Here is a 14,143-nt window from a genome sequence, read left to right on the forward strand (position 1 = left end):
ATGGCCATCCTCTTCTCCACCATTTTACTGATCCAGTGTTGATAAGCGGCATTGCTTCCAAGGTCCCTTGCACAAGTGTGCTCGTTTCTATACGTCTTGACTTGGAAGCATTGTAGTTGCCGATTGTAAGACAAGTGAGCAATCCAACCACACTCTTCATCCTTGCACCCAACCCTAACTCTTTTTCTATCATTCTTTATCCACACCAACTACCGGCCTTCAACAATAAAGGTGTCCTTTACCACCTCTTTGAACCTCTCAATTGTTGCAAACCTTGTTCCAAGCTCAAATCATCCCTCTCCGAAACTATATTGGTCATTGAACTCAGACCACTGATGTTTGTTTCCCACATGATCAAAAGAAACAGGTGTATGCAGCTCCTCAGATTCATAATCCCATACAATATCATCACCATCCGTGTCTACATCACTCACGTAGTCTACTAGTGCTGACCTTGGTCCTCTGGCCCTATTAGGCTCCGTTGCAGGCCTAGATATATTGGGCTCCCCTGCAGGCCTACATCCACTGGGCTGTCCACTAGACCCACCTACCTCGGGCTCATGGGCAGGCCCTTTCTTTCTTGCAGCAGACCTTGTTCTTTGAGACACACGTCGCGCTTGCTTCCTGGGTTGCTTACTTGGCTGAGGGGTTCTCTTAGAGGAATGAGGCACTTGTTTCCTCTTCCCTCTGCCAGACACAAACCCACTGACAACATCTTCCCCACTATCACTGTTACTTTTATTACCGGGAGTTGGAGGTGCATACGGCTCATCCTCTGCGCTCTCGTAACTATCGTGCTCCGTCGACGACTCACCCAATTCATCCACCTCGACATGAACAACATCTTTCTCTACCTCAACGTTTTCCTTACCAGCACAATCTACAAGCTCTGGGTCATCAATAGGATGATCAAAAAATATATAGAACTCATCAGTATCTTTGTTTGTCATCTTTGCTTGGCGCATTTGGTTGATGCCTGCATCTCCCCTCAGAATATGTAGCCCTGACTCTATATCCTTGCTCTTTGGATCATACCAGTATGCCTCCTTGTATGATTGATATCCCATTCCTTTGAACAGTGTTATCAAATCACCAAAATTTACAAAATCCAGGTCCATCGAGGGAAACCTCTCAACCTTACCATCGAGATAAACTAACTCACCAGTCGGAGCCCTTTGAAAGTAGCCCCTGTGATGGAAAACAGGAATCACGAAAATATCTACCATCTGCATCATTGTTTGACTCAACGATTACCACTAAGCATTAGCAAATACACAACTACCTAAGCCATAAACCACACACAACTCATCTTCCATGCCCCTCCCAACACTACATTACACCTAAACCCCAACCCATGACATGCACAGCAGATAACGTTCGAAAGTAACGGTCATATTCAGTTTCGCAATAAGGGTACTTACCACTACTGAAGACACCCGCAACTCCACCAACGAAGCTTCACTGGCGCAACGTTACACGAAGACGACGAAGGGAAGATCAATCGTTTTTTTTTAGGGAAAAAGATCAAACATATGTGTTCTAGGGCATCATGTAATTTGTGGGTGATTGATATGGGCTTCTTTGGAATTATGACGAAACTCAAGGACTACAGCCAACGTTCTCAAAATGTTGCCGTTTTAAATCATAAGGACCTATTTGTCCAAGACTTTTTCCAAACGGGCACACCAAGCTTCCTCAACGGTCCCGTCTTGCCACCTAGGCCCAACACACGCCAAATAAGCGATAGATCACTCCTCTCCGTTACGTCTGGGAGAGCATTTTGCACGGAAGAATCGATCCGTCATACGTTTTGAATAGTAAAGGGCGTTTTAGTATTTTTTGATTTTCAAAGATGAATTTGTCCACGATTTAAAAGCTCAGGGACTAATTCGTCCTTTTCCCTATTATAAAAATCAAGTGAAAAAAAAAAAGAGAAATCCAAGGGAACATTAAAGAAAATTATTAAATTGTGATTAATTTTTAATTCGAATAGCTTTTATTTCCTAATTTAATTCCCTATTCCTTACAACCGTGAGAGAAATGTATTGATAATTATGGGCACTTCGGCAGTTATTTCGTACCCAAGTCAATTGAAATTTTGATAACCTATTTAAATTTAAAGGAGAAAGAAAATTATTATGTAATCCATTTATCATTAACGCTGCCCTTTTGATCATTACACCACATATATAATTTTTTTAAATAAAAAGGAACTTGTGAAACTTAAAACAGAGATAGCAAATGTGCCGTTAATATCAAATAACTGAATTGTAATTACTTGCTGTTACGGCCTGGTCTAAGCAATTTACGTGCCGGCCCGACCCAGGCAGCACCCGACCCGAACGGTCGGGAGTGAGACGCTCAGATGCCGACTCGGACACGCGTTCCTGACAGCTTCGCCACAGCTGTGCGAGGGATGCCTCGAAGAAGGTGGGCCTGTCCCTGCAGGGCCCACCTCTGACACGATATATATGGGGAAGGACCTACCCTTCCCCCAAGGTACGTCACATACCACTCAACCCTTACTCGCCTGCACACTTCACTGACTTGAGCGTCGGAGTGTCTTTGCAGGTGACCCCCCTTCACACAAAGTGCTCGGGACATCGTCCACTCATCCTCGCCAGCCCAGAACCAGGCGAACCCCATCCAATCAATTGGAGCATCAACCCGAATTGTCCGGTACGCGACATACCAAACATTGGCGCCGTCTATGGGGATCACCTGAATGGAAGTAATACAAGGCCCTGGAGGAGCAGGGCGAGAAGCTGGGCAGAGAGGGGAACCCATCATGGTGTCCTCCGAGGAGCGCACAAGATCCCCTCCTCGACGAACCACACGATCCCTTGAAAGGCGCCCCTTCGGGGGAACCGGCGACAACAGCACCAGGATAATACAAGAACTGCGTCACAGAATGTAGGATCTAGAGCACCGACTGGCAGCTCGAGAGCATCGCCAGCAAACACCCGAGTCAAGCAATTCCCGTTCTCTGCCGAGAAGCCGCTCCCGATGCGCGGCTAGCCAAAGGTCCGAATTTGAAACCCCCAGGGAGGAAGGACGCATAAGGAGGCGCCACGACCCCCTCATATATGTCAGGAACAGGAGGCGGCATGTCACAGACCAAGCCGCCGTAGATCGTGACCGGGAAGATGGTCGTCGGGAAGACGAAAGGAGAACACGGCGAGCAAGCAGACCGGTCATAGTAGGCGCGACCCCTTTTCATCGTTCCATCCTCGAAGTCCGGCTGCCAAAGCACTTTGACAAGCCTACGGACATGAGGTACGACGGAACGCAAGACCCACAGGAGCACCTCACGACCTTCGAGGCCAGGATGAACTTGGAAGGAGTGGGGGACGAGGTAAGGTGCCGCGCTTTCCCGGTCACCCTCGCTGGACCTGCGATACGGTGGTTTAATAACCTTTCACAGGGCTCGGTGGCCAAGTTCTCGGATATAAGCCACGCCTTCTTAGCCCAATTCACTACCAGGATAGCCAAAGCAAAGCACCCAATCAACCTGCTTGGAGTAACGCAGAGGTCCGGAGAACCGACAAGAAAATATCTGGATCGTTTTAACGACGAGTGCCTAGAGATCGATGGACTAACCGACTCAGTTGCCAGCCTATGCCTGACGAACAGACTCCTAAACGAAGACTTCAGAAAGTACCTCACGATAAAGCCGGTGTGGACGATGCAGGAGATTCAATGCGTAGCCAGAGAATACATCAATGACGAAGAAGTCAGCCAGGTAGTGGCTGCCAATAAACGGCAACCCTCCTACAGTCAAAACCGGCACCACCAAAGCGGAGAAAGGCAGAAGGAACACGCCAGAGACGATGGTCCGAGTAAACATCCCAGGCCGTTCCCTCGCGTCGGGAAGTTCACCAACTACACTCCCCTCACCGCGCCGATTGTGGAAGTTTACCAACAAATAGCCGAGAAGGGGATCCTGTCGAAGCCTCGACCACTGAAGGAGCGAACATAGGGAAACCGAAGCCTCTACTGTGACTATCACAAGGGCTATGGACACAAAACTCAGGACTATTTTGACTTGAAGGACGCGCTGGAGCAGGCAATTAGAGTTGGAAAGCTAGCTGAGTTCACCCACCTCATTAGGGAGCCGAGGAGACGGAACCGCGACCACGAAAGCGAGGACAGAACACGGGCAGCAAAGCGGCGCCAAGAGCCGGAAGAGAATGATCACGGCCTCACCATAGTGAACATGGTAACAGCAAGAAACGTGATGCCCAGGTCGAAGTTGGCACATAAGAAGGACGCCAAGGTCCTCGCGGTCTCCTCATCCTCCGCGCGAAGCACCAAGAAACTCCCATCCATCTCATTCGGCCCGGAGGACCAATGGTTTGACGAGATCGGGAAAAGCCCTCCCATGGTCATAACGGCCAGAGTAGGAACCGGTCTCGTCAAGCGAATCCTTGTAGATACGGGGGCAGACTTGAACATCATGTTCCGCAATGTGTTCGACACTCTAGGCCTAAGGGACGCCGACCTACAGACTCACCACCATGGCATCGTAGGGCTCGGCGACCATTTCATGAAGCCGGATGGCATAATCACCCTGCTGACCTCACTGGGACAAGGCCAAGGGAGAAGAACGATAATGGCCGAGTTCGTGATCCTACGAGACTCCACCGCTTACAACATCATCCTGGGGAGAAAGACCATCAATGACCTAGGAGGAGTCATCAGCACAAGGATGCTGGTGATGAAGTTCATAACTGAAGAAGGGTCAGTAGGGTCTGTGAGGGGAGACCTGGAAACAGTAGTCGCTTGCGACAACGCCAATCTTTTGTTGAGAAGGAAGTCTAAAGAGGCATCGGGAGTATTTCTCACAGACTTGTATGCCAGAATTGACGACAAACCCAGACCCAAACCCGAAGGGGACCTGGAAAAGTTTAGGGTCGGGAAATCGGAGGAAAAGTTCATGTTCGTAAACAGGAACCTCCCCCATGAGTTGAAAGAGCCTTTGATGGAAATGATTAGAGCCAACGGCGATTTGTTCGCCTGGACACCTGCCGATATACCGGGGATAGACTCCGCTCTCATGTTTCACCACCTAGCTATCAAGCCAGAAGCCAAACCAGTGGCTCAAAGGAGGAGGAAAATGTCTCAGGAAAGGGCGGAGGAAGTGGCCAGGCAAACGGCCAGCCTCCTCGAAGCGGGGTTCATCCAGGAGCTGGACTATTCGACCTGGTTGTCAAACATGGTCCTGGTAAAAAAGCACAATGGGAAATGGAGGATGTGTGTGGACTACTCCGATCTCAATAAAGCATGCCCTAAAGATTGCTACCCCCTCCCCAACATTGACGCACTCGTCAACGCGGCTGCGGGATACCGGTATCTGAGTTTCATGGATGCCTACTCCGGCAACAACCAGATACCGATGCACCGGCCAGACGAGGATAAAACGGTGTTCATAACGCCAGGGGAGACCTACTGCTATAGGGTGATGCCGTTTGGCCTAAAGAACGCGGGGGCAACGTACCAGAGACTGATGAACAAAATATTCAGCGACCTCATTGGCAAGACGGTGGAAGTCTACATGGATGACATCCTCACAAAGACCACCCTGCCGGACGATCTCATAAGTGACCTGGAGAACGTGTTCGCATCCTTCCGACGATACGGCATGAGGCTCAACCCGCTAAAGTGCGCCTTTGCCATGGAGGCTGGAAAGTTCCTGGGGTTCATGATAACCTAGAGGGGAGTGGAGGCCAACCCTGAAAAGTGCCAAGCAATACTCCAGACGAGGAGTCCGGGCTACATCAAAGATGTTCAGCGGCTGACGGGAAGGCTCACCGTGTTGTCCCGTTTCCTGGGTGCATCGGCAGCAAAGGCCCTACCCTTCTTCGGTCTAATGAAGAAGGGAATAGCGTTTGAGTGGACCCCTGCATGCGAAGAAGCTTTCAACCACTTCAAAGAGATTCTAGCAGCACCCCCGATGCTCGGGAAGCCCAAGGACGGAGAACCACTCTATCTGTACCTAGCCATAACAGAAGGAGCGCTTGCAGCGGTGTTGGTGCTGGAAGAAGGGAAGGCCCAGCGACCAATCTATTTTGTGAGTAGAGCACTGCAAGGGGCAGAACTTAGATACAGTAAGCTGGAGAAGCTGGCACTGGCACTCCTGGTCTCCTCCCGCCGACTATAACAGTACTTCCAGAGTCACCAGGTGGTCATGAGAACGGACCAGGGGATTCGTCAGGTGCTCCAAAAACCTGATCTGGCGGGAAGGATAATGACCTGGGCCATCGAATTGTCCCAATACGACTTAAGCTACGAACCCCAACATGCGATCAAGGCGCAAGCAATGGCAGACTTCCTGGTGGAAGTAACCGAGAACCCAACCGAAGTCACAGACACACGGTGTAAGCTCCATGTAGACGGAGCCTCCAACCAGACGTCTGGGGGTGTCGGAATCATCCTAGAAAGCCCAGTCGGAGTCATCTACAAACAATCAGTTAAGTTCGAGTTCCCTGTATCGAACAACCAAGCAGAATACGAAGCCCTCCTTGGGGCTTTGTTCTGGCTCGGGAAGTCGGAGCAACGAGGCTGGAAGTGTGCAGCGACTCGCAGGTCGTCACCGTGCAGGTAAATGGAAGCTACCAAGCCAGAGACTCGCTGATGTAGAAATACTTAGAGAGGGTCAAGGAACTGAGCAAACAGTTTGAGGAAGTCACGGTCCAACACGTTCCGAGGGAAAGGAACACACAGGCAGACCTCCTATCCAAGCTGGCAAGAACAAAACCTGGAACCGGCAACCACTCCCTCATTCAAGGCATCACGAAAGAACCGGCAGTTGTCCTCCACCTGACCAAAATAAGCCCTTCCTGGATGGACCCCATCACTGACTTCTTGGAAAACGGCAAACTCCCTCAGGACGAGAAGGAAGCCAAAGCGGTAAGAAGGGAGGCTGCCAAATATACGGTCATACAGGATCAGCTATTCAAAAAAGGACTCATCCAACCTTTGTTGAAGTGCCTGCATCCCGACCAGACGGACTACGTACTCAGAGAAGTCCACAAGGGGTGCTGCGGCCACCATATCGGGGGAAAAGCCCTAGCTAGGAAGCTCATTCGAGCTGGATACTACTGGCCAACAATGATGAATGACTCCAAGGAGTTCGTAAAAAAATGCGTGAAGTGTCAACAAAATGCCAACTTCCACAGAGCGCCAGCTTCCGAGCTGAGCCTACTGACGTCCACTCGACCTTTCGCACAGTGGGAAGTCGACCTCTTGGGACCCTTCCCAGTTGGCCCGGGGGCAGGTCATGTACCTCATAGTTGCCATCGACTACTACACTAAATGGATAGAGGCTGAGCCACTGGCCAGCGTATCCTTATCCAATTGTAGGAAGTTCATGTGGAGGCAGGTGATAACCCGTTTCGGCATCCCGGAGATCGTCATTTCGGATAATGGGATGCAATTCACTGACAGGAAGTTCGCGAAGTTTCTCACTGGCTTGGGGATAAAACAGAAGTTCTCCTCAGTTGAACACCCCCAAACGAACGGACAAGTAGAGTCCACAAATAAGAACAGCTTACTAGGTCTCAAGAAGCGTTTAGATAGCAAAAAAGCGCATGGGCCGACGAGCTCGCCTCGGTTCTCTGGTCCTACCGAACAACCGAGCAAAGCTCCACAGGAAAAACCCCCTTCTGCTTAACGTATAGGGTTGAGGCGGTGATACCCGTAGAGATCAGCGAGCCGAGCCCGCGGTTACTCCTCGCAGGAGTAGAAGAAGCGGTAGACAAAGAGCTAGTAGACGAGGTCAGAGAGATGGCCCACTTGTCAGAGGTAGCACCGAAACAAAGAATAGCCCTACGCTACAACACCAAGGTCCTTAGAAGGGAATTTGAGCTAGTAGACGACGTCGGGCTACCGACCCCAGGAGAAGGAAAGCTGGCGGCAAACTAGGAAGGCCCCTACAGAATCAAAGAAGTGCTTAGCAAAGGCGCCTACAAGCTGGAAAGACTCGACGGCAAAGAAATCCCGAGAACATGGAATGCAGGTAACCTGAGGAGGTTCTATTCATAGCTTGGGCACACCGGCCAAGCGGCCTGACGAGCTAGATAGATGTTTACTTTTATCAAATGTTAATTTCCAATGGTTTACTTTTATCAAATGCCTACCATGTTCATGAATATTGTTTAGCTAACGACCAATTTTTACTTGTCTGAATTCTTCCATCTACTACTCCCCAATACGTATCCCACACAATCGCATTCGTCAACGGCAACCCAGGACTGATCACCCCGGGAGCCAGTCGGATCATAGCCATAACTAACGGCCGCGATAATATGACCAAGACGGTTTCAACCATGTTACCAACGTAAATGGCAAAACGGACACAAGCAATAAGTCCACACCAGAAAAACGGTAACAAAACATAAATGCTACTAAACAAACAAGATAAAGGTGATAATTAGAAGCCGACCAGGCAACCATTAAAGAGTAACAAAGGTCTTAACAGTTGCAACAAAGTACTTTACAAAGCCATGCAAAAGAACAAGTTACAAGAGTTCACTTTTGGGGCATATCAACAATCTTGCCGTCTTGAATCGTTTTGAAGACCCCAATAGCCGACGTGTCGAAGTCTGGAACCACGATCTTTACCTGAGCCTTGAGAGCCTCCTCAGTCATGAAGATCGTGTTCTTTCCTTGCTCTTTAGTCGCCTTGTACTTCCTCTTGAGATCTTCGACTTCGGCTTGGACAGCTTTGGCCAACGAAATGGCCTGGTCACGCTCCTTCTCCATAGCGACCACCCGACCTTGCGCGGCGCTGAGCTAGCTCTCCAGAGTCATCTTCCATTCGGTCAAACGGGATATGGTGGCGTCGGAGACCTTTATTTTTTCCTCAAAGGACGCGGCCTTCTCCTCGGCATCCTTGCGTCCCTTCTCTGCCGCGGACAGCTGTTCCTGAAGCTTCTCGACTTGGGCCTTGAAATCGTTGTTGGCCTGGGCAACAGTATCGAGCTTTCTTCGCAATGCCTGCATGCCCGACAACTCGAACTCGGCCTTCCGAACTATCACCGCCCCGCGGAGAAGTGTGCGGTACATCCACCTCGCCTGTCCCGTGAGCTCGGTACCAAGAAAGTGATCCTCCGTACCGGGAATCAACTGACTGTCAATAAAGGCCCCAACATCGAAGTTCCTCTCTATCACGGTGAGAGTTTCTTCCAGACTGGAGGATGCCCTCTGCCTCTTGGGAGTAGGGACAAGCTTCAGATCATCCTGCTCCCAATGGGTAGAAGACGACTGCCCGATGACAGCCGTCTTCTCGAGAATAGGAGAAGCCTGCATCCCGGCAGAGTTCTTGTCAGACATCTCGGTGTCCCGAGGCGAAGGCACAGCTTGATCCTCCTTCTCCTCGGTAGCATTCTCCTCGTCAGCCTTCTCCTCGTCGCTATCCTCCAAGAAGGTCTTGACTAAACCTTCAAGCCCGGTTACCGAAGCAGACATCCCCACTACAACAGAGAAACAAATACGTTAGTTGTGAAGACGGCAAGAGTAAATTAAATGATAAATAATCAAAACTACAAGACAAAACAGCTCACAAATATAACTCCTGACGGCCTCCCGTTCACCCATAAGGAGGTGGGGGTTCACATGGTTCTTTCCAGAAACCGCAAATAACACGTCGACAATTCTCTAATTTACAGGGGACATCCCCTTGTAGGTCACCTTAATGAAGGTGTTAGACCCCGCCCCAAAGCTCCAATAGGTCGGGATGAGGCGTTCCCCCTCTAGCGACAACCAAAAGGGATGGCGACCTTTTACGGGACGAATCTTGAAATATTTGTCCTTGAACCCATGATAAGAGTCCTCGAATAGGCCAAATATCCTCCGACCTTGGGTAGATCGGAAAGACAGGAACCCTTTCTTCGCTTTCCCCTGCTTGGAAGGGTTCGTAAGGTTGAAGAAGAAGAGAAAGACATCCACCGACACCGGCAGCTCAAGATATTCACAAACCATCTCGAAACAGCGGATAGAAGCCCAGCTGTTCGGATGAAGCTGCGACGGCGACACGGATATCCGATTAAGAAGCGACATTTGGAAGTCGGAAAATGGTATGCGAATGCCAACCTGGGTGAACATGGCTTTGTAAAACTAAATCCAGTCGGCAACCTGGGGGAGTGAAAATTAATCTCATACAGCCGCTCATGGGGGGCAGGAACGAAGGAGTCATAATTGGCCTCCTCGTCTGTCCCCCCGCACAGATACTCGGCTTGCCGAAACTCCGTCAACTCCTCCAGATCCATCTAATTCGGCGAGTCCTTCACATCGGAGGTCACCCAGGCGTAGGGGTCATAGTTCACGGCGGAAGGAGAAGCCCGGGAAACGACGCGAGGCATACCTATAGTGGGGGTACCACTCCATTAGTCTATGAGGTCGGGAGTCCAGGAAAAACCCAGAAACTATGTCCATCCTATTCAACAGTTAAGATCAAGCATGGCTAAAGCTATATCTATTATGCAAGCCACCTAAAAGCCTACCCTGGAATGGTACCCCTCCCCTAACGCATTTACTTGGCACTAGAAAGCCATCTAGCAACAAAGATCAAACAAAAACAGCAAGACCGTGGAGCAAATGCAAGCAGTAAACGTACGACAATAAAGCAGAAAAGAGAAAAGATCAAAGATTACCCGAATCGGTTACGAAAATTGAAAAGGAAGAAGGAAAGATGCACGGAGATGCTAGAACAAAGCTCTGAGATCTTCTGAGTGAAGAAGAAGGAGATAGTAGGGAGATAGTAGGAGCAAGAGTATAAAGGGAAAGATCAAAGCAAAAAACTGTTTAAAACTGCCACCCAGGAAGCGCAAAAGACCTGGGGGCAAAATAGTCTTTGCATACGGGATTTTCCAGCCCATTATGAGCATTAAATACCCTGCGCGAAGAACGAGGCGACAAACGGTCGTTCCAACAACGAACAGACACGCACGCAAGAGACACGTCGACCCCACGGACGGCCGACCTGACGACAACGCACGAGAGGGGAGATGACGCGCCACCAACGATCCTCACGGTCGTTACTAGCATGTCGGGGGCACTGTTACGGTCTGACCCAAGCAATTTACGGGCCGGCCCGACCCAGGCAGCACCCGACCCGAACGGTCGGGAGTGAGACGCTCAGATGCCGACCCGGACACGCGTTCCTGACACGCGTCCCTGACAGCTTCGCCACAGCTGTACGAGGGAGGCCTCGAAGAAGGTGGGCCTGTCTCTACAGGGCCCACCTCTGACACGATATATATGGGGAAGGACCTACCCTTCCCCCAAGGTACGTCACTTACCACTCAACCCTTACTTGCCTGCACACTTCACTGACTTGAGTGTCGGAGTGTCTTTGCAGGTGACCCCTCCTCACACAAAGTGCTCGGGACATTGTCCACTCATCCTCGGCAGCCCATAACCAGGCGAACCCCATCCAATCAATCGTAGCATCAACCCGAACCGTCCGGTACGCGACATACCGAACACTTGCGTACGCAAACTGACAACTACACGAAATACAATATAATATAAGATACAACATCTGACAAATTTTTTTTATTTTTTTAAATTTTTTTATTTTTTTTTTTGGTTTTCCACGATATACACCAACCCGGCAAGTCAAGGACTAATCCGTCGTGGTACTGAGCTCCATTTAAGGGTTTGCCGCTGGCGAATGGGTTGCTGCATGCACAAGGCGGGATTCGAACCCCCCGACACTTGTTTAAGCGGACTAGTGAGCTAACTACTAGACCAATCCAACTTGGTTAAATTTTTTTTTATTTTTTATTAAGACACTGTTGGACACAGCAGACACACGTGTCAGACGAGTATCAATAAGTGTCATGTTCGAAATGTATCCAACACGCGAATATGACAACTCAGCGAAGTATCCATACTTCTAGCTTCTTTATTTTCTAATTTAACTTTTTTTATTTTTTTAAATCTTTAATATGTCATGAAGTGGAGGAGAAAAAAGAAAACTTTTAAAATATTTTGGATCACTACATATTGTTAGTTAATGTTCCTAGATATATCTGAATTGAGATGAGAAAATGGACTTAGTTTGGGTGGTCTGATACTTTGAACATTTTACCATGCACTCTTAGAAAAGACAATTAGGAGTACATGCAAAGAATTGTGATGTCAAAGTTAATAGGTATTTGAGTAGAGTATAGGTTAAAATTGAATCCAAATTAATGAAATAAAGAAATATTTATAGAGTGAAATATATTAATTCAACCACCAAAATAAAGAATAATTCTACTGTTGATGGTGCACGGTTATTCCTTTTGTATATAGTTGGTTACTGCAGAGTGGATTGGCTGTCCCACTACATGTAAATAACTAAAGTAGTGAGAAGAGCTCTTGGTTGCTTTCCAAGTTGGGTCAAGACTTGGATCATAGTACTTGAGCTTGAACTCATTTGGGTGTATTAGTCTATGGCAAATTCTCTAGTGTAGATTGCTTAAAAACATTCACATGTATATATATAGATTTGAGTTAGTTGAATCCCATGAATGACATTTATCCACTGTAAGGAACAAACATTGTCGCAACACAGTATTAGCAGCGTTATTTTTGCATATGAGACAGTCACTCTATAACCTAATCATTGTCAATGACTGTTATACAAATAACAAATTAATTAACAGGGTGATTAGATTTAATTTTTTTGTTGGGTCTCGTCTCATGACAAAAAAATCTTTAGCCCATTAAACCATCTTGGTCCCAAAAATGGACATCAAAGAAGAACTTCGATAACCAAGTTGGGTTGGTCTAGTAGTTAGCTCACTAGTCCGCTTAAGCAAGTGTCGGGGGTTCGAATCCCGCCTTGTGCATGCAGCAACCCATTGGCCAGCGGCAAACCCTTAAATGGAGCTCAGTACCGCGACGGATTAGTCCTTGACCTGCCGGGTTGGGGGATACCGTGGAAAACCAAAGAAGAACTTCGATGATGTTAGAAGAGCTATAGGCCATCTACATTAGAACAAAATTAGCTACAAAGTTAGGAATCAATAAGCTGTTAGCTGAAACTGATTCTACCTGCGCCTTGAAGAGGGCTGGCGTTTGTTCACGTGTCTAGTTAGTTTTTAAGTTTATTGGACCTTTGGACTTTGGTCCCGTAATGTTTTAAAAAGAGAAAAATATTTATACCTTCTTTATTCGTGTACCATAACAATAGAGTACATCGAGAGACTTTTTACATTCATTAGCATGGTAATTCATTTCTTCCTTCATCCCCCCTTATATTTCTCTTCTTCATTTGAATTTTTGTCGTTCTCAAGTGTCAATAATTGCATTAGTTATTTAATTTTATGGCATTTGAGATAAGACTTAACAGCGAGACTTGCATTTCTGATGAATTTTTCAACAACAAAACAGTGCGACATTTTCTAACCGTTTATTTCATTTTTTCTTTCTTTATGTTTTTTTCTCATTTTTTCTGTAAATTTCAGCCGTTGTCAAGTTTAACTGTTCTATTTTTTGTTTTATTTCATGACTTTTTTTTTCGAGGTAAGGCATGTTTACTAACGCTTTCACTCATTTTTTTATCATTAGGATCTTGAGTTTAATTTTAATGCACTGACAATATAAAGTGTTTTATACAGTCATACAATCATATCCGTTATTTTAGATGACTATTTACGTAATTAATATAAAAGATAGTTATGTTTTTACTGATGTGTAACGTTATGTAATTAAATACACATATAAAACTACTTTATATATATAGTGCATCAAAATTAAATTTTAAGTTTTTTGCTGCATTATTTTTCATATTATAATTTCCATTATGTTAACTCTCATGTTATACATGTAATATATTTATCGTTTATAAAAATTTGGATGTCATCATATCTCTTGTAATTAAATTTGCTTAGTGATATTATTTTATCTTTAACTCAATATAATTTAACATATATAATTTTTTACGTGTTACAGTTAAGACTATCCGAATCAAAAATTAAAATTAAAATTTAGTATATATGATAATCAAAATTTCAATTATCTAAAATGACTAATTTTTTTTTAGCAACGGAATAAGATTGACTATAATCCAATATAATGATTAGTTAGTGTGTTTTTTTAATATGCATATTATTTTATTAATTTTTAATTAACAAATTATCCTCAAATATGA

The 14,143-nt window shown here is 46.8% G+C and overlaps 1 protein-coding gene across 1 annotated transcript; it reads left to right on the forward strand.

Annotated features, from left to right (window-relative positions):
* Positions 7,280 to 7,672, forward strand: LOC107611134 (uncharacterized protein K02A2.6-like). The gene has a single exon (XM_016313093.1). The coding sequence runs from the start codon at positions 7,280 to 7,282 to the stop codon at positions 7,670 to 7,672; it is 393 nt and encodes a 130-aa protein (XP_016168579.1).

This window comes from Arachis ipaensis, chromosome B08 (genome assembly GCF_000816755.2).
Source record: "Arachis ipaensis cultivar K30076 chromosome B08, Araip1.1, whole genome shotgun sequence".
NCBI lineage: Eukaryota > Viridiplantae > Streptophyta > Magnoliopsida > Fabales > Fabaceae > Arachis > Arachis ipaensis.